Raw genomic sequence first — 22,196 nt, forward strand, 5'->3', positions numbered from 1 at the left:
CCCCCCCACCACACACACACACACACACACACACACACTCAGAGCAAACTGATCTTCCACCTACCTGGGCTTCTTGTTTTGTGTGATTATAAACTGTTGAACTTTCCTGACCACATTAGTTAAATTCTATGTACACATATTAGCTTTTTATTTCCCACACACTGTCTTTTATCACATGTGCACAAACACACACACACACGCACGCATGCTCACACTTCGCCCTATCAAGGGAGCAATTACGGTTCATATCAGAGTTCACTCCTGTCACACCTGCAGCCACAAAGAGACTTTCACCAACTGTTCTTTTGTTCAGCAGCTCCCTCCCTCGCGAGCACACATCCAGTTCACACACACACACACACACAGACACACACTTGTGCAGTGCCTGCTTTGAACAATCAAACGCAGACGTAAACAGTCTGAAGCTAAGAATGATGATGTTTTATTGTGCCTGCTGTTTTAGCTAGAACAGGGCTGGACTTACACGTGCGCTCACAGTCGTTCACTCACGTCTCTGTTTCTGTAGGGGGGAGAGCATAAAGAGGACAACTCAGGATAAACGGGCAAAATTATGAAAATAGATAAATAAATGATGATCTAGCATTACTTGAAGGAATGAACATGACCTGCCACGCCACATGTAAAGGTTTTAAACAAAGATTGAATTGGTTTGAACCCAAAGTATGTGTTGTGTGCGACTACCACACCAGATTTTAGCTCATCATCTGACCAAATTATAACTTTTTGCTAAAGTGGATTAGCTGTGGACTCCAAAAGTTAATCACTTCTAGATGTGCATCCATTGATTACTTTGAGAGTTTCACTGAAATCTGTCCTGTAGTTCTTGAGATATTTTGCTAACAGACAGACAATCGTACGCACAGAGGAAGTTACAGGTGATTAAAAACCGTATCTGATGAGATTCAGCTTAGCCGCCTCCCTCCCTGTTTAACTGATTGTCTTTAAAATCTCACAGCAGCACAGCTGAAAGCTGTTTTATCAAACATAAATACAATTTTCAGATTTTATTTTCATAAACCTTGACAGTCCCTGTGAATACAGGTCTGTACACTGAGCGACGAACCGGATACCCAGTGGAGAAGTTGTATAAATTGTACACATTTTTTTGGTTTTGTTTCAGTCTCTGAAGTACTCATTCCAGACTAAAGACCGTCTCTGTTTTGTCATGGAGTACGTGAATGGAGGAGAGGTAAGACAGACACACACACACACACACACCCTTTGATGATGGTTTTGCTGTTTGTGGTTACCCGTGTTTGTGTTATTGCTTTAAACAGCCAGTTGAACCACATCTCCACCGCAGTAACTGACAGCAATTAGAGCTCCTCTCTTCTCCTGTCAAGCTGACTCCAAGCTGTGTCGATACTGACGGCACAAATGTGTTTTTTTTTACAAAGTTCTGTTTGGTGTTCAGTTTAATTACATAAAACTGTCGTTCAGTTTTCATACATTAGGGTTCCTACAAGTGTTTTGAATACCCACTTTCTAGCTACAGAAAACTACTGACACTATTTTATGACAATTCAACACAAGCCTAAAACTGGGATCTGTTTGAACACAGGCACAAAAGAACTTAAAATCGACGGCGGCAGCACACTAGAAAACGATTAGGAAAGAAGAAGGAGAAGATTCTAGATTAAACAAATAAAACGTTTCTTAGAGTTTTTATATTTGATTGCAGGTGAGGGTGTCAGGGTTGGGTCTAAAAGAAGCAAAGGCCAAAGACAGATTCACTAAAATTGAGCGTTGGGTTTTTTCTGCTCTTTATTCGCTCCCCCCGTCTGCTCCGTCTCCACAAACAGAACCAGTTATACGTTGGCACAAACACTTCTGGATCTTTAGATGTGACACTCTACCTGTTAAAATGTCTTATAATCAGAAAATTTGGCATTCTGAATCTAAAACAGCAACAACAGGATTTTACCCACTTTTTTTTACAATATATTTGTAGATGCAACAATATCTGAAACTTATCACTGGAAGAGAGAATTAATAATACTCTACTTGACATGCCTGCCCTCTTTTTGTGACGGTAATGCCACAAACTCTCTAAATGCACGCTGCAACAGCCCTGATTTTTGAGAGGGTTTTTTTTTCCCCTGGAAGGAATTTACATAAATATAGGAGTGGTTTCCTCTAAATGCATACATGATATCTCAGTAACACTGTGTGGTTGACAGCCAAGTTTGAGACGCAATGCTCTTTTTACGAGGGTTTTGTGAATGAGATGCATTCGCAAAATTCAAAATGGCTGCTGCAAAAGATGCTCAAACCACTGGTGAATCCCAGCCTGATTCGCTACAAGCACAGTCAGGTTGTGAGTCACTATTATGTACAAACATGTTAGAAATTCCAACGATTTTAAGTTCATCAACATCTGTAAGGATTAGTAGGGTGCGTTTTTTTATTTTTTTTTACACAGAACAATATATTTGAGTTGAGAATGTATGAATCCTCATTAACTATACAACAAATTAAAGCAGCAACACTTGAAGAAGTGGCTAAAGTTTGACTGTTGGATTCCTTTCTAACAGTTAATTTGCCAACCAATCGGCCTCTCTCTTGCCTTCTCATCTTTCTTTTCTCTTCCATTCCTCTCCTGCTTGTGTCTATTTATGAAAACACCTATGGGGGCAAATATAGCCAGAATGACAGTCAGAGACGAAATGAGTTTGGATTCCCTCACTTTTCCATTTCTCAAATTTTTAATCGGGCCGTTTTTGCAATCTTGGTTCATTCCCTTAGTGTAGCTGTCACCTGCTCCCCTCCCAGATAGTTATGCAGTTCAGCCAGTGCCAGGCCTGGGCAAACACACACAGAGACGGCACCAGCAAACACACACACACGTGAAATGGACACACACAGGAAATCTTTACCTCAGCGGACAAATTGTGACCACACATGCCACAAAAACACACACGTACACAAGCCATTACAAACCTGCCACAGTCACAGCTGCCAGTACACTGATGAAGGCCCACCTGTCGTGCTACCTCTCGACACACACACACACACACACACACACACACACACTCACACTCTCACACCGACATGGACAGCCTGAGAGCTAGGTGGTCTCTGAGCATCACTCCAGTGTCCATATGCAAACCTCCCTGAACAATTAATGGGAAGATGTGTGCCCCTTGGCCTCATGGGTAATTTGTACAACTCAACTGGTTTAGCACAGCAGGCTGGTGTCATTTCGGCGCCACATGTGTCACCGGGCGGCAGGCTTGACAACTGACGGCGAGGAGGGAAGTAAGAAAGAAGAGAAAGGCTTTGGAGGTGAGGGATTAAAAGGCAAGACAGGCAAAATTCACTTCCTGCCAAAAACAGAGGAGGGTGGATGTCAGAACGAAGCAGATGAAGATGGAGGCTCAGGGGCAAGGCCAGTTAGGCCACTAATGAGTGCTGCATCGGAGGCCGTTTGGTGAGGGTGGTGGTGTTGGCTGCAGCGGCGCTCGGCCCGTCTTTAACTAGACTGGTGTATTGATTAAACCCCATCGCCAAGATCCTCGCCTGCACCATGCCAACGCAGCCCAGAGGGTAACGTGGAAGAAGTGTGTGCGGTAAGGAAGGAGCTGCTAGATGAGGCGCCAGCTGCCGGGCGCCTCCACCTGCCCTCCTGCGAGATGCCAACCCCCCCCGCAGCCCTTCTCCACACACACACACCCCACTCACACTCCCCTCCGCTATCTATCATCTCAATATGGTGCGGGCAGCCAGTTTGTGTTGTGCTAATTTCCTCCAATAAATCAGTAATTATTGCTGTGCCGTCCCTGCTGTCTCCCCCCCTTTCCTCTCGCCACCCCCCTCTCACCCTCTCTTGTTCTCCCGCCTTTTTCCTGCAGCTGTTTTTCCATTTGTCCAGAGAGCGAGTGTTCTCGGAGGAGCGCACGCGCTTCTACGGCGCCGAGATCGTCTCCGCTCTCGACTACCTGCATTCCGCTAAGATTGTGTACCGGGACCTGAAGGTAAACAGAACCGGGGACAGAAGGCAGGCTACAGGGGAGATGGGGGGGCACGGAGGAGACTGATCAGACACATCTTTTTGTTGTTCTTGCTTTTGTTTATTTTTTTTATTTAGTCATCCTGTTGGAGACAAGTAGCTCAGAAATTGGTGTAATTAAAAAGTGGTGCAGGAACGAGCTCAAACAGACACAAAGCAGTAAAGAATTGCAGGAGGTGGAAGCGGGTGGGGGGGGGACGAGGGGGGTGGTGCTGATGCCACAGAGGTAGAGAGGTAGATGGCTCTGTCTGAGTGCCTGCCTGGCAGCCTTGGCCTCAGCCCTGCAAACAGCAGCCAAGAAAACAGGAGAAAAAGCAGACACACAGTGAGAAAAACACTTCAACCATTAAAATTAAAAGGTTGACTGGCTCCACAACATGCCTGAAGTTTATTTCCCTCGTTTGCTCAGAGTTGTGTGTCTGAGTGTGTCTGCTGCCGCTGTGTGCGGGCAAACAGCATCTCTGTGTTAATCTGTCTACCTCTGCTCTCGGAGAGAAACCTTGGCTCCAGTGTCCGCAAAATGATTTTGATCAGTTAACAAAGCATTTACTGTCCGCATTGTGATGATTTTCAGCCAGTGAGTCGTGTCTTTTGTTTTCCTTCCAGTTGGAAAACCTGATGCTGGATAAAGACGGCCACATAAAGATAACTGATTTTGGACTCTGCAAGGAGGGCATCACTGATGCTGCTACTATGAAGACCTTCTGCGGGACGCCAGAGTACCTCGCACCTGAGGTAATGCCTTTTTGTTCTTTATTAATAAAATAAATACCAGCTTGGCCTTTTCAAAGTTCCAGTTCTTCATATTTAGTCTCTCTCTCTCTTTTTTTACTTCGCCCAGAATCCCCTTTTTAAAAGTTTTTACACAGTTGAGATGAATCGAACCCTAATTTCTGCTTTGATAATAACCTGTTAAGAGTCCAGTGTGACCAAATGGTGATAAATTCATGGGTGACCTGGACGACACATTATCCACTTTTCTAAAACGCTTTAATTAGATGATGAATGACATAAATGTCAGCGGCTGACTGTTGTGTTCTATAAACTGAGCAGATTGACTGAGGCCTTGTACAACACAAAAGCATCTGTGGCATCCACAGGTGGTTTATCCATTAGGCAGTGTTTCTGCGCCGCTCAGGGCTCCACCAGGACGGCCCCTGGAAACTGTGGGAACCATGACGCCCGCTGCACAGCGCCTGTTTATCTAACAGCAGCCCTGGCTGATCAGTTTAACCACCGGGATTATTTCTGATCTTTGATAAATGTGCCGTAGGCTGGATGCACAAACTCGGGACGCGTTGATCAATAACTACCGGTCTCTCACGCAGGTCCTCGCCACATTAGTGTGTTTAATTAGGATGTTTGAATAGCGGGATTCGTGCATGCAAATTTTTATTTTCAGATTTCACAGGCAAATAATTTCCATAATATCAGGGTGAAGAGTAAATATGCAGCTTAGGAGTGTGAATGAGGGTGTTGGTTGAATTGGGAAAGGGCACAGCACAGTGTTCACACACACACACACACTAAACCACATTCCCGTAATCGTTTTTTCTGCAGCCGCGTGCTGTCCAGTCGTCAGCGCTGCCTCACCAGGAGGCCAGCGGATCAACTGGCGGCGGCGATGCAGGACTGTAGGTGTTGGAGGCAGAGCGATGGAGATGTGGATTCGAAGACAGGAGGAGAACGGCAGAGTATATATATCCCACTCAAAAAAAGTATGGAAGACAATTTGGCGCAACATTTTGTGCTTCTTTTTTTTTTTTTTTTTTAGTCTCTTCCTTTGCGTGCCAAAAGATGATTGGAGGCTGTTGGTTATTTTTCACAGGATGTGCGTCTGCGTGCGTTTCTGTGTGTGCGCTGTGTGTGTTATTGCTGTAGAAAGTGCGGGCTAAAGCGAGGCAGATGGCGGCAGATGGGCGAGGTTGGAGGAAGGTGCTCAGGAAAAAAAAAAAAAAAAAAAAAGAAAAAACCTGGAAATCTACACCACCGCCACTCGCCCGCCCGCACGCACGCTCTGCTCGCCCGCGTGTAAAAATAACACAGTTTGCTCGGAGCCAAGTTACAGAGATGCAAAGTAGCTGGGATTAAAAGAGGAAAAAAGGGGGATGGGGGGGCTCGAAGACAGAGAAAGATGAGAAAGGAGAGAAAATATTTCAGGGTTACAGGAGTGAAATTCAGATAGTTCCTGTGTTTGCCGTCAGTAAAGAGGGGAGATGAGAAGTGAAGAAAGAGCGCTCACACTCTGATGCATCACAACAAGCAAAGTAAACCATGAAAAGTGTTAAACTGAGGTGTTATTGTTTTTTTTTCCAAGGATGGTCAAAAAAATAATGAACAATAAGCAAAGGCATGGAACAGGATCGTAGAAAACACATGGGGAGTGTTTTCTCTGCTTTTTGTTCCATATTTTTCGTATTTGACACGTATCTTTGTGGCAATCCTGAGAGTGTTAAAAGGGGGTGGATTTTGGTCTTTTTCCATTTATTTGTGTGTGTTTTTATTTCATTTTGTGTGCTGTATATGTCGGGCATTGACCTTTTCACTGTAAATGTTTTACAAACATAGCAGCACAGTCAGCTGTTAGTGGAACATTTCAAAATGTTAGCAGATTGTCAGGATAAACCCGTTTCCAAATTATGACACTGTGGAGATACGAGGTCTGTGTCTGACATCAGCAATATGGGATTGTATGGCCACAGTATATGAGGTGTGTGTGTGTGATTGTGTTCCCTGCTGGCTAGCTGGGCTGGTGCAGCCACAGGCTATGTGTGCTTGTCCCATCCCACGTCGTCCTGCCCAGGCTGCCAAAGCCCCCGTCCTGCGAGCAGCAGCTAGCTGCCACATGGCTGCCCAAACCGGGACCAGGACGGGTCAAGACCCTCTCCATCACTGCTGCTTCGAATCTCCTGCCGGTGATTTAAATTGTCTCTTACTCAGTCTCGTCCTGTTTATTCGTCAGCACTTTTCTTTGCTGAATTCCACACGCAGGACTGCACGAACCGTGCACACAAACACACTCCGGTGCCTCCGTGCCTTGAGGCTGTAGGGCAGCATTCTGGCTCTGTGTGGATTAATCTGCTCCCTGCCTGCAACCGAGCTGCCACCACCTTCTTTGGTCCAGGGTCAAACAAAAACTCACACCCTCCTGTACACACACACACCCAACTTAACAGATTTATTTGTGCATATTTTGGTAGTTTTATATATTTTTTTTTACATGCAGCTCACCAGCATCAAAAACAGCCTTCTGAGCTACTCAGAATTTCATAAACTGCACTCAGTGTGTGCACTGAAACAACACCAAACATCTCCTAGTTTGCCTCACTCTCGAAACTTTGTGAGTTTGATGAGGACGGATAAATATTCCATCTGCCGTGTGCGAGTGTGTGTGTCTGACAGTCTCCCAGCAGTCTAAGCCAGTGTTATCCCTGCAGCCGTACCAGTCAGTAGTATATCTGGAGCTGGCGGCATGCTTCATTCCCCCAGCTCTTCCCTGCAGCTGCCAACTGGGTGACCAGCTTAATTCTCACACAAACATATTCACACATAAAATTGCACTTTTAACTTTCTTATTTACTTGCATCCGCGACGACTCGCACGAACCGATGAAGCCTGCATCATTAGCCAGATTAGTGTCAAGTCTGTGAGCTCATTCGGGGAGTGATCAGCTTTTTGTGGCACTGAGCTGCTGCGGAAACTTGCAGACAGCTTTTGGGTGCTTTTTTCCCCCCTTCTTCTTCTTCTTCTGCTTCTTGTGACTTTTAACATTAGTTTGAGTTAAAGATTTATATCTGAATTTGATACTGGAACTGGGGGGGGGGACTCACAAATAGAGGAATAAGTGTTTCTGTGACTACATTTGCAGCGCAATTTACATTTACAGCAACGACAAGAATCGAAAGAATTTCCCTATGAGGCTGTAAGGTGCAGAATAACAAGTTAGAATAAAACTGTAACACACACCAATGACTTGAAGGCACCAGCATTAACCCATAATAGCAGATCTGTTAGTATTTGCATTTAAGATTTCATATATTTACCTTTTTTAATGTTGATGATTATAGAAAAGCCAATAATTTGCAATAAAGGCCACATTTTAACATGTTTAAAGCGTTTTCTAATATTTTCAGTCTATGTGTATATTGAAGCCTGAGAAATACAGTTGTTTAACTAAAAAACTCAATTATTATTTAAAAAAATACTGCAAAATAACAAGGTAATGCTTCTATAAAGTGTCTCTATCATATTATTTTCATAAAATGTGCATTTATTTAGAGTAAATTAAAACCATTTTGACATTATCTTTACAGAAAAAAGCCAGTTTTGACTAAAATGTTTGTTTTCTTGTTGCTAGTTGCCTCCTTATTCACCTTTTGACACAAGTGAAGCTCCAGAGAGATAGTTCAGATCTCTCAAAGTGGGGTTCTGTGGAAAGATTATGAACACCTAATATCTTACCTGTGGTAGATGGCTCTTTGATCGACCTCAGTTGGAAGAAATAATGTGTAACTCTGACAGGTATGATGAGCTAACAGCTAGTCTGAACGGGGCTAAGACTGAAGTGGATTCCTGTCGCCTTAAAATGTCTCCAGACTCAAAAGTTTCACAGCGGTGCATGCAAACATTTTGGCCGAAAAATTACGATTTTCCTGTTGGAAGACTCCCAATTTGCTCTAGACGTGATACAGCTAGCTGCTGCTGCTGTTCGTGCTTGCAAATAACCATAGAATGCTATGTGAATAACTGTGTCGTGCAAAACTGCCGTCAAAGGCTTATAAAATGGCTCACCGCAACAAGTTAATTTCATAATCGTCCTTATCCTTGTCACAGAACTCCACTTGGAAATATCTGAACTGTCCCTTTCACTCATACATGGATGTAGAATCGGAGCCTTGTGTATTCTATAAGCATTTAAGTTTTTTTTTTGTTTATTTGTTTTTGCAAAAACACAAACTCCTGCAGTCTGGATAAATGAAAGTCTGTCCGATCCAGTCTCAGCTGTATTTATGCGTTTCTGACACCTGTTCTGCCTGCGTCCCGCTCGCGACTGGCAGTGGTTCAGCGCTCGGTATATTGTTGAATCTCATCCTATTAGGACATACAGCGTGTAATTGTCTCAGGTAATTGAGGTTTGTCGTGTTCTAAACAGGTTTTTTGTGAGTATGTTTGTGAATGTTAGCGCTCATGTGTCTGACTGGCCCATTAACAGTGAGTGAGATGTTATTATTATTGGCGTGATTTACAACATATGCTGTTCTGGCTGCTCTCCAGCTCTGTCTGTCTGTCTGTCAGTCACACACACACATACACACACACACACACACACACACACACACACACATAGACAACACAAGCACACATGCAAACACCTAGACTCATCATGTTAATAAGCTTATTATGGTAATGAGATAGTCAGCAGCACCTGAACTACATCCCTCCGTGAGTTCGTCTGGCTTTTCTCCTCCTCCTCCTCTTCTTCCTCTTTTCTCCAGCAAACAGGCACCGGCGAGCATGAAAGAAAAGTAGCAACTTAGGGAAGGTATGATGGAGGATGAAGAAGGCGAGATAAGACAGGATGGAGGGGGAAGTGCACGGAGAGCAGGCAGGAAAGAGGAATAGGAAAACTGCCCAGATATAGGACTTTGATATAGAAGTGACTTACCTTTACACACACACACACACACACACACACACACACACACACACACACACACACACACACATCGTGCAGCTTATGGTTCAGTACCTGCGCTGCCCAGCTTGGAGGCTGGACTGGCCCTGACTCAGGTTGCGAGCCGTTCCTGCCTTTTCCATCCAGGAGTATTCCTGTCTGTCCCTGCCAGGAGGGGATCGGCATGCCAGGGAGAACTGGCAGCTTCCATGGGGGGGGGCATCTGGTGGGCCACGCCAGCACACCGACTCCCTTACTGTATCAGAAACCTCCTTAGAGCCGAAGACTTGCCATGATGTTTACCTCTGTGCACTACTTACACTTTAACTATTGTTAGTTGTGTTCAGCAGTTTTCTTCATCCCATAAATCCCCCCCCTCCCTCTTTACCTTTATCTTTTTGTCTCTCGTCTTCTCTCAGGTCCTGGAGGACAACGATTACGGTCGGGCGGTGGACTGGTGGGGCTTGGGCGTTGTGACGTACGAGATGATGTGTGGCCGACTGCCGTTCTACAACCAGGACCACGAGAAGCTGTTTGAGCTCATCCTCATGGAGGACATCAAGTTCCCGCGCACGTTGTCAGCCGACGCCAAGTCGCTGCTGTCCGGCCTGCTCATCAAAGACCCCAACAAAAGGTGCGCGTCCATGTTCGAAAAAAATATTCAGCTTCTCCACAAACTGCAAATTGGGTTTGGTGTTTTTCTCCTTCAAGGAATGCTCCTTCAGTAAACCAGATATGGACTGGAGCAGGTCGCAATGGTTTTTAAATGACGAAAAACATCACATGTTGCAGATATATTGACACCCTTTTCTGTCTGAATATGTAGATAATTCAATAAACTGAGATTTCATAAATATTTTTTCTAAATGTCTGGTTAAGGACAAATTTTCATCGGTACTTACTGGATAACTTACCTTATTTGTGTGTATTTTTATTTATTTCTTGCAGTGGATTCGGTTTCAGTTCAAGCTGCTGGTGAAGTGACATGACGTGTTTTTCCTGATCTCCGTTTTGGTTTCACGTGTCTCTCTTCATCTCTCCACTCATCTAGGCTTGGGGGAGGACCAGACGATGCTAAAGAGATAATGAGACACAGTTTCTTCTCCGGCGTTGACTGGCAGGATGTGTACGATAAAAAGGTACGCCGTAATAAAGCCGTATGTTTTTTTTTTAAATTTTTCTTCTTTTTCACCGGGAGCGGCGGCACGCTTTGAAGCATGTTAAGGTGGAGAAAACAACTCATCTACATAAGGCTTTTAATTTCCTGTGGTAAAAAAAAATTTGCACAAAGGAACATTTTTGTGTGTTGTAATTATGCATTGAGGTGCATTTATCCAGAAGGTGTCATGCGACGCTTATAGACGGGCACGAACCAGAGCAGGTCGACAGCTGTGTTAAGCGCAGGGCATTATGAGGAGGTGTGTCTTTGTATCCTAAGAATCTGTCACTCTGAGTGTGTTTGCTCACACGGCAGCATCGAGTGAGAGTCGTGTCCTGTGTGGCATCACCTCCAGCATTTTACCTTCTTTGTTAAGCTTCACTTTTCTCTTTTCCTTTTCCTTTCACGTCATATTATCTGCCTGCTGTAAAACGGCTTCGACAGCTGTGGCTGATTTTGGGTTAGAAGGCAACTAAACGGAAATTATTGTTCCTTTTGTTTGTGTGAAAACATCTGGAGTTGAACACAATGTGAGGACTGAGACCCAAAGCAGCCGCAGGCCTCGTTGTGCCTTCCCTCCAACATTTTAATGCAGTAAACTTTAATAACGTCTCGAGCCCGCAGCCGGTCTGACCCAATCTGTCCCCGTCTCCGTCCCAGCTCGTCCCTCCCTTCAAGCCTCAGGTGACATCAGAGACGGACACCAGGTACTTCGACGAGGAGTTCACGGCTCAGACCATCACGATCACGCCGCCAGAGAAATGTGAGTTGCTTTATCTCACGCAGACGCAAATAAGTAAATTTTACGTTGGAAGTTTTCTAAGAAAAAAAAAACGCTCAAAGTGTGTATTCATTAGTCCTCCGGCCACGAGCAGTTCATCACAGGCTTTAGAGACAAGCCTACAGCTTTTAACGTGTTTAGCACTGAATTATGCATGAGTGAACGTGAGGTGTTTGTTGGTGCTTAGGTGATGTTCCTTTTGTTCTGTAGGTCACACATCGGATTGCAGGAGACTGGCACGTCAGATGCACGTTTGTTAATTGAACTGTTTGCTTTATTTCCACAGCTCAGTAACAAAACAGAATATTAATTAGTTAGTTTCGACATGAGCAGCTTTTAGTTTCATCTACTTCTCGACAGGAAACGCCCGTATGTGTTTAATTTTGAATCTATATGTTTTTTCTTTTCTTAGTCGATGAGGATGGGATGGACTGTCTGGACAACGAGAGACGACCGCACTTCCCACAGTTCTCCTACTCCGCCAGCGGTCGAGAATGAACTGTCCACCGCGGTGACGTCATCACAGCTGGTCTCCGAGGTCATCAGCGTGGGACACGATGACCCGCAGCTTTGGACCGACTCAGAGTGACCCAGACTTGAAGGCTTTTGCCCTTCTCCTCCACTTCTTCTCTTTTCACCTCTCCAGTCCGCTTATTTATTTATTTTGTTCATCTTTTTTTTTGGTGAATCCATTCAGAGACTAAAACCTTTAGGGGAAAATTTCTGTCTAATTCTGCTCCGCAGCCCCAGGCGCTTCAAACTGTGATACGATCAGCTGCTGTTTATTGACCCTTTAACACCAGGAGCTTCACCAGTGGCCTGCTGTGCTTTGACATGCGTTGGTCTTGTCGAACTACTATAAAAGAACAACAACAACCATCTTAGATATTAGCCGGTCCATTTATTTCAGTGTAGGTGTTTTTATAGTTTCTTACCTGTACGATGAGGAGAGAGCATTTTAAGTCGTTCCAACCCAAACTGCCATTGCAGGTTGTATCTCAGGCTTTTTGCAAACACAGACTCAGAGGGACGTTTTGTGTCTGGCTTCAGAGCGCCGGTTCTGCGATCGATTAGGCGGCTGTCATCGGCGAGCCAGAATCCTACCCTCCTCACGCCATCAAGCAAGATTTGACTCAGGTGTTGCTCAGTCCAAGTCGTTGTTGCTGCTATTCCAACCACCACAACCACTACAGGTACGACTACTCCTACTACTGCTCTTCTACTGCTACTACTAAAATCCGGTGCTACACGTCTAGACAAATGCTGCGGGTCACCACAGAAGCGCCAGCCAAACGCCAAACGCCCATGTTACCATCTATGCTACAGAACAGCTGCTAACTTCCTGTACAGCTCTTATTTATGTGTCGGATGTTTAGAGTAAAGCAACTATATCGTGTGTTTGCGTGTGAACGGTCAAACCATGGGTTTGTCTTTGACGGTGCGCCTCAAAGCACAGCAGTTCAGACCGATGAAGCTCCCCAAGAAATGAGCTTTACTCCATTACCCACAATGCAAAGGTGGATGATGATTTGTCCGACCGCAGAGGTGAAAATTAGAGGAAAAACGGCTGGTTTGAATGTTCCCTTCCAAGTTTTTTTTTTCCCCTCTTTCTTTTTTTTTTTGTTTTTGAACACGTACCTAAAACTTCTTCTGTCCCAAAAAAGGGGGGAAACAAAAGTGAAACGGTACCTTGTTTAAACGACGAAAAGCTTTACTGTGACGTGTTGTTGACACGGCTTCGGGACCTCTCTGAGTCTGCGCAGGAAAAAAAAGGAAAACGCAGCAGGAAGGGATTCAAAAGAATCGCAGAATATCAGGGAGGTGAGAGGAGAACGCACGAGAAAATCTCATAGAAAGATGCAATATTAAATATTTATAATGTGATAATTTATACGTACTGATGAGTAGTAAGGTAACAACTGCAAGTTTCTTAAGAAAGATTAAAAAAAGAAAAAAACAATCTACGAAGAGGTAATAGTTATGGGTTTACAAGAATCACAGCAATGGCTAAAAAAATGTTTTATTTATTGCTCTACACATTGGTTTTATATTTAACCTTTTCTATTGTTATTACATTATTTAAAAAAAAAAGTATATTATTTCTTAGAATTGAAAGAAAAAAAAGTGCACCTCGAGAAACAAACAAAAAAAAAGGCTGAAGAATGTAGGAGGGAAAGCAGATAGCCTTCCTGCTCCGTTGTTTTATTTTGTGTTTTGTGCTGTTTTGTGACCAAAATGTGACAGGCGGGAGAAGACGGGACATGTTAAGGACGAGTGTCCCACAGGAGTGTGTGAGAAGGGCTGAAGACGAGTTCAGACGAAGAAGGCGAAGTGGAAAGTTGAGCAGAGAGGAATCAAGCGAAGCACCAAAGGTCAGAGTAGAAAAGGGAGGAGGTTCAGAGCCGAACTGTAAGTGTGTTGAGAAAGGAGGCGGAGGAGTTGTGAGCCGGGTCGGGTCAGGTCACCGTTTTCCTGAACGGTGGGATGTTTCGTCTTTAACGTGCGCCGTCATTTCTCCTGCCTGAACTTTGTGTTTGCAGTTGTTGCTTTCGTCTTCCAGTCAGACCAAGACAAATGTTTCAAAAAGAAAAAAAAAAAAAATCCCCTCAATCTTCAAACGCCGAGTGAGCCTTACGTGGTTTAGCTCAGAATAAGTCGAACACATTGACATCGAACAATCACCACACCGAAGGTAAAACCTTAAATCAAGTCAAATCTCAGCTGCATCTAAACAGGAAAACATGTTTGTCGTGTGGAAAACGCCACTTTCTGTCAGCGGACACAGATTACAGAGAGCACCAGGGGATGTGCTCTTATTAGGTCCAGAACATTGTGCTCCAGTATATTTATTTGAATGTTTTTACTTTCATCATTGATGAAATAACTTGAATTTATTTCCTGTTTAATTTATTTGTTGTCTTTTTGTTCTAGCAGTAAGAGGGCGTAGTCGTGTTTCAAACTCTTTGTTCGCGTTTAGTGACACCTTTTAAGCTCTTACCTGTTTTTCTGCTGCTCTTAAGTCCATACGCTTTCCTGTTGCACTACCATTAAACTGCAAATAGCTAGCAACGGCGCTTTATGGCAGAAAGTTAAAAACATTTTTTGAAAAAAGGACGGCGCTGGCCTGCATGCTGTAGTCCTCCTCGGCCCGCACCACCAGCCCTGAGTCAAAGTGGCACTCAGAACTCTGATGAAAAATACTTCTCTGTGATCCGCCGAGTCTGTCTGGCTCCGCCGAGGCAGCCGAAAAAGTTCAAAACGAGGCCAAATCCCACCCAGCTGGCACCCCTGACAGGCTCAAGAAAGCACTCCCGAGTATTTGGAAGGATTTCAGCTCTGATTTGACCCAGGTCTGCGGGCGGCTGAGGAGTTCTAGCTGTATATGCACGAGTAACGCCAAAATCATGAGAAACCAGAGCTCATAAAATACCACTTTGTAGCTTTCAACACAGCACTTTCACACATCCATCACTTTTGATATGATTCAGAGGAATCCAATTCAGCCCTGCCTTTAAGCGAGATTTTTAGCTTTTTTATGTTTTTAAAGAAAATGAAGATTTTTAACTAATGAATGCCCTCCACGTAGCTTTGATGCTGCTCTGATGTGTAGATTTGACGAGACGTGGACCAAGCGTCCCCATATGCAGCGACAAGTCAGAGCTGTCACGACTGTGAAACAGGGAGAAGGTCTGTGAACTAAAACGATACTGTAACTGATCAATCATTGCACTAATCTCCTCTGGTTCAGAAAAAAAAAAAAAAAAAAAGTTTTCTCTCCCATGAGCCTCTTGTTCAGTCTTAGGTCAGGGATGATTCATGTTCTGTGGGAGGCTTTTTCTGTCCTTCAGCGACAGCGTGTCGGTGGTTACAGTTGTTTGTAAACTGGATGCAGAAAGTCGGGTTTCTGTTTTCCCACGGCTTCACCGCTGCCCTCATTGTACCGGACCGTGTGTGAGACGCGTGACGCCGCGCTGACGGCGGTCACTCTTAAAAGCTGCTGCTGTTTGTACTGTACACCAACCACACGACGGGTCCGACTCCAGCTGGGGTTCTGTCGAACACTTCAGCTGCTCTGTATTAATCTCATTCAAAACCCACGAACCGCTCCGCTGCCGTAAAAAGCAACAGCCTCATGTTCGAGATGATTCCTGCTCAACGTCAGCGGGTTTCCTCCCCCTCTACAGTACCACTTCTTCATCTTGATTATTACAGTAACAAACAAGCATGAAATGCATTTATCTATCAACAGAAACAGCAAACGTGTAGAAATATTTCAACGCTCCATTTTATTGTAGCTTTACAGTAGTGAGGGACGTCTCTGGGCAGACTCCAGCCATTTCCAGAGGTTTCTCTGAAGCTCTGAAGCGCTGCAGCTCTGCTCCCTGATGCGTCGGCGGAGGAGAGACGATGTTGACTCGGAGACGGCGTTTAGGAAACTCAACAGATCCACAGAAAAGCAGATCAAACAGCCTTTTTTTTCTGTCCTTCATGCTGTCAGGATGCAGTGCTGCTGGCCTGTGAGGCCACGAGGATGTGAAAATAACAGATTACCATCAACATGGAGCTGTTTTTTTACACTGTACATCCTTAGTATTTTTACACATAAAATGTATATGATAGGGATGCACATTATTTTCCGTCTTACGGACAGCTTCAATAAAGCACTCTGTCAATCTGCTGCTGTGTGTCCACTCTGGTCTGTTTCTTTCTCCCATTACGGACTGCTCGGACTAAATAAGAAATGTAGGTTTCAAGTTTTATCTTTATTTTTTTAGTCGCTGGACGATTTGCTTTAGGTGACTCAACATTCATGGTGTCAAATGGAGCCGCTTTGCATGTTTCAGAGCAACGTGTCTTATTTTCAAGGGGAACTGAAAGCGTCCCAAATGTCCTTACGTGCAACAAATACCAAAAAAAAAAGGTCATCCCTGCCGATGAACAGATCAGAATGTTGACAACAAAACAAGAGGGCAAGAAAACAGACACGGAAATACAGAAACTTTGTAAAAATCCAGCAATTTTAAACAATTTGTAAGGAGATTGTTTTATTAATGTTGTGAGTCTCTGAGCGCCGTGATGCAGTACCTCTAACACTCACAGTGTTGACACGCTTGTCAAATATAAAAAAAATTTATGCAAAAATGCTTTCATCTTCCGTCTGTTTAACAAAATATCACAGGTGAAAAGAACCAAATCCAAAAAGGAGGAAGCAGGAAGACTAATGCACCCAAAACATCCGTTCATCTCCAGTTTGACAACTAAAAGGACAACTTTCAGAAAAACATGCCTGCATGTGGAAGTTTAACACACACACACACACACATCTAATAATGACACACAAACAGAATAAAAGCCAATGTTTTCCGGTAAATTCAGAACCATAAAGTCATTAGTCTAGAAGGGACAAACCACTCTGACCGGCTCCAACAGCGTTTGTCACACACTCCTCGGGTTTGTGTGTGTTTGTACCTCGATGCGCAGGTTCTGCAGCTCCTCGCTCAGCGCGTTTCTTTCCTGCATCAGCTGGTTCTGTTTGGCCAGAAGCTCACACACCTGCTGAGCGCTGCTCTGACAGTGTCGGTCCAACTGCTGCAGCCTGCGACACACACACACACCAACAGAAAGTGTGAGAGAATAACAAGCCCTCCTGGCTAATATAAAACCAAATGTTGTAAATATTGAAACAGAACTGGATCCACAGAGAGCTCCTAATATCACCGGACTTTGTGTTGATCAAACAATCAGCTCTGTTTACTTGAATATGATGACAGTGTTTCATACCGAGTGCAGAGAAGGATGTGAGGAAGTGGCTGAAAAATGTGAAAAGCTGCGAGACAAGGCCAGATGCTACTGATTTAACTTCACTTTCCTGGTGACAAACATAACCTTTTACTAAAAAAACATCTAATCTTCACATTAAAGGCAGTTGACGTGAACATTTGGTTTATAGTCTTGTCCTAAAGGTGGAAAATTTGGGCTTGAGGCATAAAAACAGTCAGCAGGCAGTGTTCAGATTTATGAACCAGTTACACAAAGAGAGGATGAAGTTTTTCCTCCTCACATTTTTTAGAGTGAAATATAGAAAGTTGCATCATGTTAAACTTTAGGGACTCCAAGAATATTTCAGCTAAGAGGTACCTTTTAACAAGGTCCTTTTGCGGTGCGATTTTTTTTTTTGTTATTTCAATACTTTGATGAGCTCCTTTTCGAGCAGCTGCAGCGTGCTTACGAAACTGCAGTGACCCCGTGTCCCAAAGAGCCGGAGCAAAAGACACAAAAGAACAAACGGGAACATTTTAAGAGATAATTATTTTTGTAAGAAAAGCAAATCAAAACTCCCGTTTCACTTTGTCTTTGCCGCATCAGCACTCTCACGAGCTGCGGCGTCAGAAAGTTGCAGAACTTTTTGAAAAAAAAGAGCACTTCTTCAGCTGTTTCAGCTTCAGCCTTGTGCTGTGGAAAAAATACAGCTAGGCAAAACATCACACCAGCTGCAACATTATCAGGTGAAAGTTGAAGGGATTGGATCAGAACTCACTCCCCAAACCAAAAATGACCTGAAAATATGGACCTACATAGGCAGCAGAAGCACGTTTTTTTTTCCTCCTGAAATAGAAGATTTTGTGGGCAAAATGAGGGAAATCCCCCTTTAAAGGGTTTCTGCAGATAACTTCAGGTATTTTGGAGAGTAAGAGTAAAAGAATAAGCTAGTTCAAAAGACACACATGATTTTTAAACAATATTCTTGTTTAGTTGAGACTAAATGAGGATATTTTTTAAGTGTGTATCTGTCTGTTAGCAACATTTCTTATGAACCACCGGACGGATTTAAATGAAACTCTCAGACAGTAATCATTAGATGCACATCCACAACTACTCCTCATGAGATTACATTTAATCGTGACTATAGTTATTTTAAAGGTCTGACCAAAACAACTCCAACTGTTTCACCGCATAGGGTTACTTGCATAAAGATTTTTACATTTTATTAATTTTCTTAATCAAATTGAAATAGTGTGGCAGGAAAGGTTTAGGAATGTGTGAATGTGCAGCTCTGATCAACATCACAACATCCCAATTAGTGCGTTCCCCCTCCGACACAACCAGACAATACACTCTTTCACTGCACACTGGGATTAAACTCTGCGTGTGTGTGTGTGTGTTCTAGCTGAGGTTGTGGGTTTCGAGGCTGAGAACATGATGTGTGCGTACGGGGGATGCAAGGGGAAGTCTGCTAAAATGTTTCCCACCAGCAGCTCACCATTTCACCCATTCATCCGTCCGCTCAGTCGGTCACTACCGCCCGCCCCTGAAGAGCAGCGGTGAACTCTCGCTCACACTCTCACACTCACACTTCCTGATAATGAGACGGGGGGGAAACCCTCGGCGCTGGAATCCACATTTGCATATTCAACCACTCGCCCGTTCCTCACACAGACCCGTGTCACGTTTACAAGAAAAATGAAACCGTTTCTGCTTGTGTTCATTGAAAGAGTTTGATGTGCCGTGTCAAAATTATGCTTCTTTGTACCTCTTCTTTGCTGTATTTCAGAGGGGAAAAGTGTAGTTTCAAATCTACTAAATTTACGGGAAACTTTTCAAGCTATCCATCTGATGAGATCACCGCTGAACTTTTACTGTAGCAAATGTTCAGCTGACGTGGAGGTTTTGTCGCACTGGTGGCAGAATGTTAATTTAGAACACAAACAACAGTCACCATAGCATGTTGAAAAGAGTTAAAGAGCACAAACATAGCTGCCATTTCTCCGTCTTAGCTCTAATCTTTAGAAATATCGTTGTGTAGGTGAACCGCTGACAACCCAGAAGCTGCGTCTGATGAGGAAGCTTAAGTGGGAGCTGCTTGGTTCGACGATTTAAAACCAAAGGAGCTTTGGAAAACCTCGGCTTTGGGGACTCAAAAGGAGGCGTCTTTCGTGTTGTCACTGTTTCAACAGGTTCAAAAGGCGACGCGGATGGTGGGTGGGATACAGAGGAGGAGGAGAAAGGAGGAGGATGACGAGGGTTGTGGCTCGGGGCAGAGAGACAGATAGGGGTAGCTGGGGGGGAGACAGATGCCCCTGCCCTGCTGGTCATGTTGGCAGCGGCGGGCCTGCCTGTGCGTGACAGACGGAGGAGGCGAACATCCCAACTCTGCTCCTCAATCTGCTCCCCTCCCTCCCACTGCCCTCACTCTGCCCTGTACGGTCTCGTTCTCCAGCGCTGAGTTTAATCCCCCTCCGCCTCCTCCACCGTCAGTCGACTGAAACCTGCCCTCCTGCGGGCCTGCTTCATCTCCCCCCATCGCGCCTGAGGGCCCGCTGAGCGGTTTATCTCGGACCTGGAGGCTCTGTCCAGTCCTGGAGGCCGAGGGCGATGACTCTCCTTCCCCGCCTGGCGTTCCTGCAGCCGGCTGCCAAGCTGTCCTGACCGGCCACCCCCTCGCTCCTTTCCTCCCACTCTGCATCCTCCTCCCACACCATCAAAGCAACAAATCACAGAGTCACACAAGCTGAGAACGAGGAAGACGCACGCGCTCCTGGTGCTCCGCTCACAAAGTACAGGAGGCATCGGCGTCGCACGCCCAGGAGCACCTGAAGGCCAGAAACGGGGCCTGTTGTCCCGGAGCTGCAAACGTTTGACGAGCAAAGTGTCGAGAACGTGCCGACCGAAAGGCCTTTAGCTCCACACCACTGAACTAATCTGAGTCACGCAGAGAAAATGTCAATCCTTATCCCGTTACAGCCTCTGATGCAGATACACAGAGACGCACCAAACACTTTGAGACAATCAAAGAGAAAATACAAAAGCCTCTCTCGGAGAATTTGCAGCGAAGACAAGTTTTACACTTTGTCTTCCAGTAGAGATAAATGTGATACTGCAAACAGGATTTATTCTCAGTCTGTGAAGTTTTACTCTTCAGACGTGAACTGCGACTTGCTCACAGACGACATCCTGCCAAGACAAACAAAAACAGAATCTGCCATCTTTGAGAAGTCACACTGTGTTCTCGGATTTCAGACGAAACGTTTTTAACTTCGAAAGGTCAGTTTGCGACCAAAGTATGGACTCATTTGACTCATTTTTAAAAAAGGAACTGTGGCATTAATGTTTTGATTGAGGCAACAGCTGTACAAAGTGTCATCAGGGTACACACACACACACAAACGTCACAGTCAGTGAAGCAGTCGGTCGGGTCGCGGCCCAGGATGTTTAAATCTGCTGCAGGTTGTAAGCTGCAGGTTTATGGAAGGCAGTGAGTAAAAGCTGTGACCCTGGTACACATGTGAACAAAACACACTCAGTTTGTCCGACCATAGAGCTGCCAACCTCTGGCCTTAACCAACACACACACACACTCGTTCTAAACCACCTCACCTTCATGCTCTGCCTCCGATGTGGGGGGCAGGGGTGTGTGTGTGTGATTAAGGTAGCTCTCCTTCCAGCAGCTAAAGCAGCAAATCCAATAACTGGCCTCTATCTACTGGCACACTCATTAATTAGGGCTTAATACAGCTTAATGCTCAGACACTGCCCCACACTAATCCATACACACACACACACACACACTGCAGCTTGGCCCGCCTCTGCCCACTTCCAGGAACCGAGGAGAAAAGAAGGTTTGGACGGATTTGCGGATGGAGTTAGAGGGAAGAGGATCTGCTGCGGGTGGAAGAGGAGTGTTGACAGTGCGTGGTGTCAGGTGAGGTGCTGAGGGCTGCAGCTGTCACCCCCTTCCCTATCCGCCGCCGCACAGCTGAGCGGTCCAGATAAGAGAGGGAGAACTTCCCTGCTGACCTGGTGAAAGGACACCACCTGCTGGATCCCGCTGTTCACTGACGCGCACACGCTTCTGCACCAGAAAACGCCTCCAACGACTACCTAAAACTGCCCCCAAAGAAACAAGTGTGTGTTTTGCTTTCCAGCAGACACAAAAAAGCAAGGGTTATTTTTGCTGGGAGGCACTTTGCAGTAATTTCCCCAGACAGCCCAATAATCAAACTCTGCTCACAATCCACACCTCAAAACCGCCGCACTCTCTATTGACTGCTGCTACTAAAGAGATTAATTACATCACACAAACACACACACACACACAGTTACCTCTCCATGGCACATATCAGTCGTAGCCCACAGCTACTGTCTGAACTCTGTTGTGTTTGCCTGTGTTTGCATATTTATTTACAGGTGGGAGCATATGTCCTGGAGGCATGGTCTAAAGGGAAAGTGCTAACGTCACGTTAGAGAAGCGCCGAGACGCCAACAGATACAGAAGATCTGGAAGCAGCGTTCAGGTCTGTCATTCAGCAGTTTCCAGACTAAAATATATCCGGTGGAACAAATATTCATTTTGCAACAACAACCACAAAAATAAAAAATAAAACAACCTTTTAATGTCAAACTGAAACATATCCAACACTCAAGCCTGAATTAAAGTTGGAGAAGTGGAAAAATGGATTTGGAATCAAACGTAAAACTTTAAAATATTCTACATCTTAAATTAATTTGACCGAATCTTCATAATGTGTGTGTGTGTGTGTACTAGTCAGAGGAT

The 22,196-nt window shown here is 44.7% G+C and overlaps 2 protein-coding genes across 5 annotated transcripts in view; one reads left to right on the forward strand and one right to left on the reverse strand.

Annotated features, from left to right (window-relative positions):
* Positions 1 to 15,424, forward strand: part of akt3a (v-akt murine thymoma viral oncogene homolog 3a) — a 50,684-nt gene extending 35,260 nt beyond the window's left edge. For all 3 annotated transcript variants that reach the window (XM_017430096.3, XM_037973409.1, XM_017430105.3), the window contains exons 8-14: positions 1,142 to 1,210; positions 3,873 to 3,995; positions 4,637 to 4,765; positions 10,124 to 10,338; positions 10,756 to 10,843; positions 11,524 to 11,626; positions 12,057 to 15,424. In XM_017430096.3, the coding sequence (XP_017285585.1) occupies positions 1,142 to 1,210; positions 3,873 to 3,995; positions 4,637 to 4,765; positions 10,124 to 10,338; positions 10,756 to 10,843; positions 11,524 to 11,626; positions 12,057 to 12,142 (813 nt within the window). In that variant the 3' untranslated portion in view covers positions 12,143 to 15,424. The remainder of the gene's footprint in view (positions 1 to 1,141; positions 1,211 to 3,872; positions 3,996 to 4,636; positions 4,766 to 10,123; positions 10,339 to 10,755; positions 10,844 to 11,523; positions 11,627 to 12,056) is intronic.
* Positions 15,425 to 16,020: 596 nt separating this feature from the next.
* The window catches only part of sdccag8 (SHH signaling and ciliogenesis regulator sdccag8), a 40,570-nt gene continuing 34,394 nt past the window's right edge, over positions 16,021 to 22,196 (reverse strand). The window contains exons 17-18 of one of the 2 annotated variants that reach the window (XM_017430073.3): positions 17,114 to 17,240; positions 16,021 to 16,159 (exon numbers count right to left, since the gene is read on the reverse strand). In XM_017430073.3, the coding sequence (XP_017285562.1) occupies positions 16,139 to 16,159; positions 17,114 to 17,240 (148 nt within the window). In that variant the 3' untranslated portion in view covers positions 16,021 to 16,138. Of the gene's footprint in view, positions 16,160 to 16,672; positions 17,241 to 22,196 lie in introns of those variants that run through there. The other variant, XM_017430063.3, reaches the window with a different exon arrangement.

Source organism: Kryptolebias marmoratus, linkage group LG22 (genome assembly GCF_001649575.2).
Source record: "Kryptolebias marmoratus isolate JLee-2015 linkage group LG22, ASM164957v2, whole genome shotgun sequence".
NCBI lineage: Eukaryota > Metazoa > Chordata > Actinopteri > Cyprinodontiformes > Rivulidae > Kryptolebias > Kryptolebias marmoratus.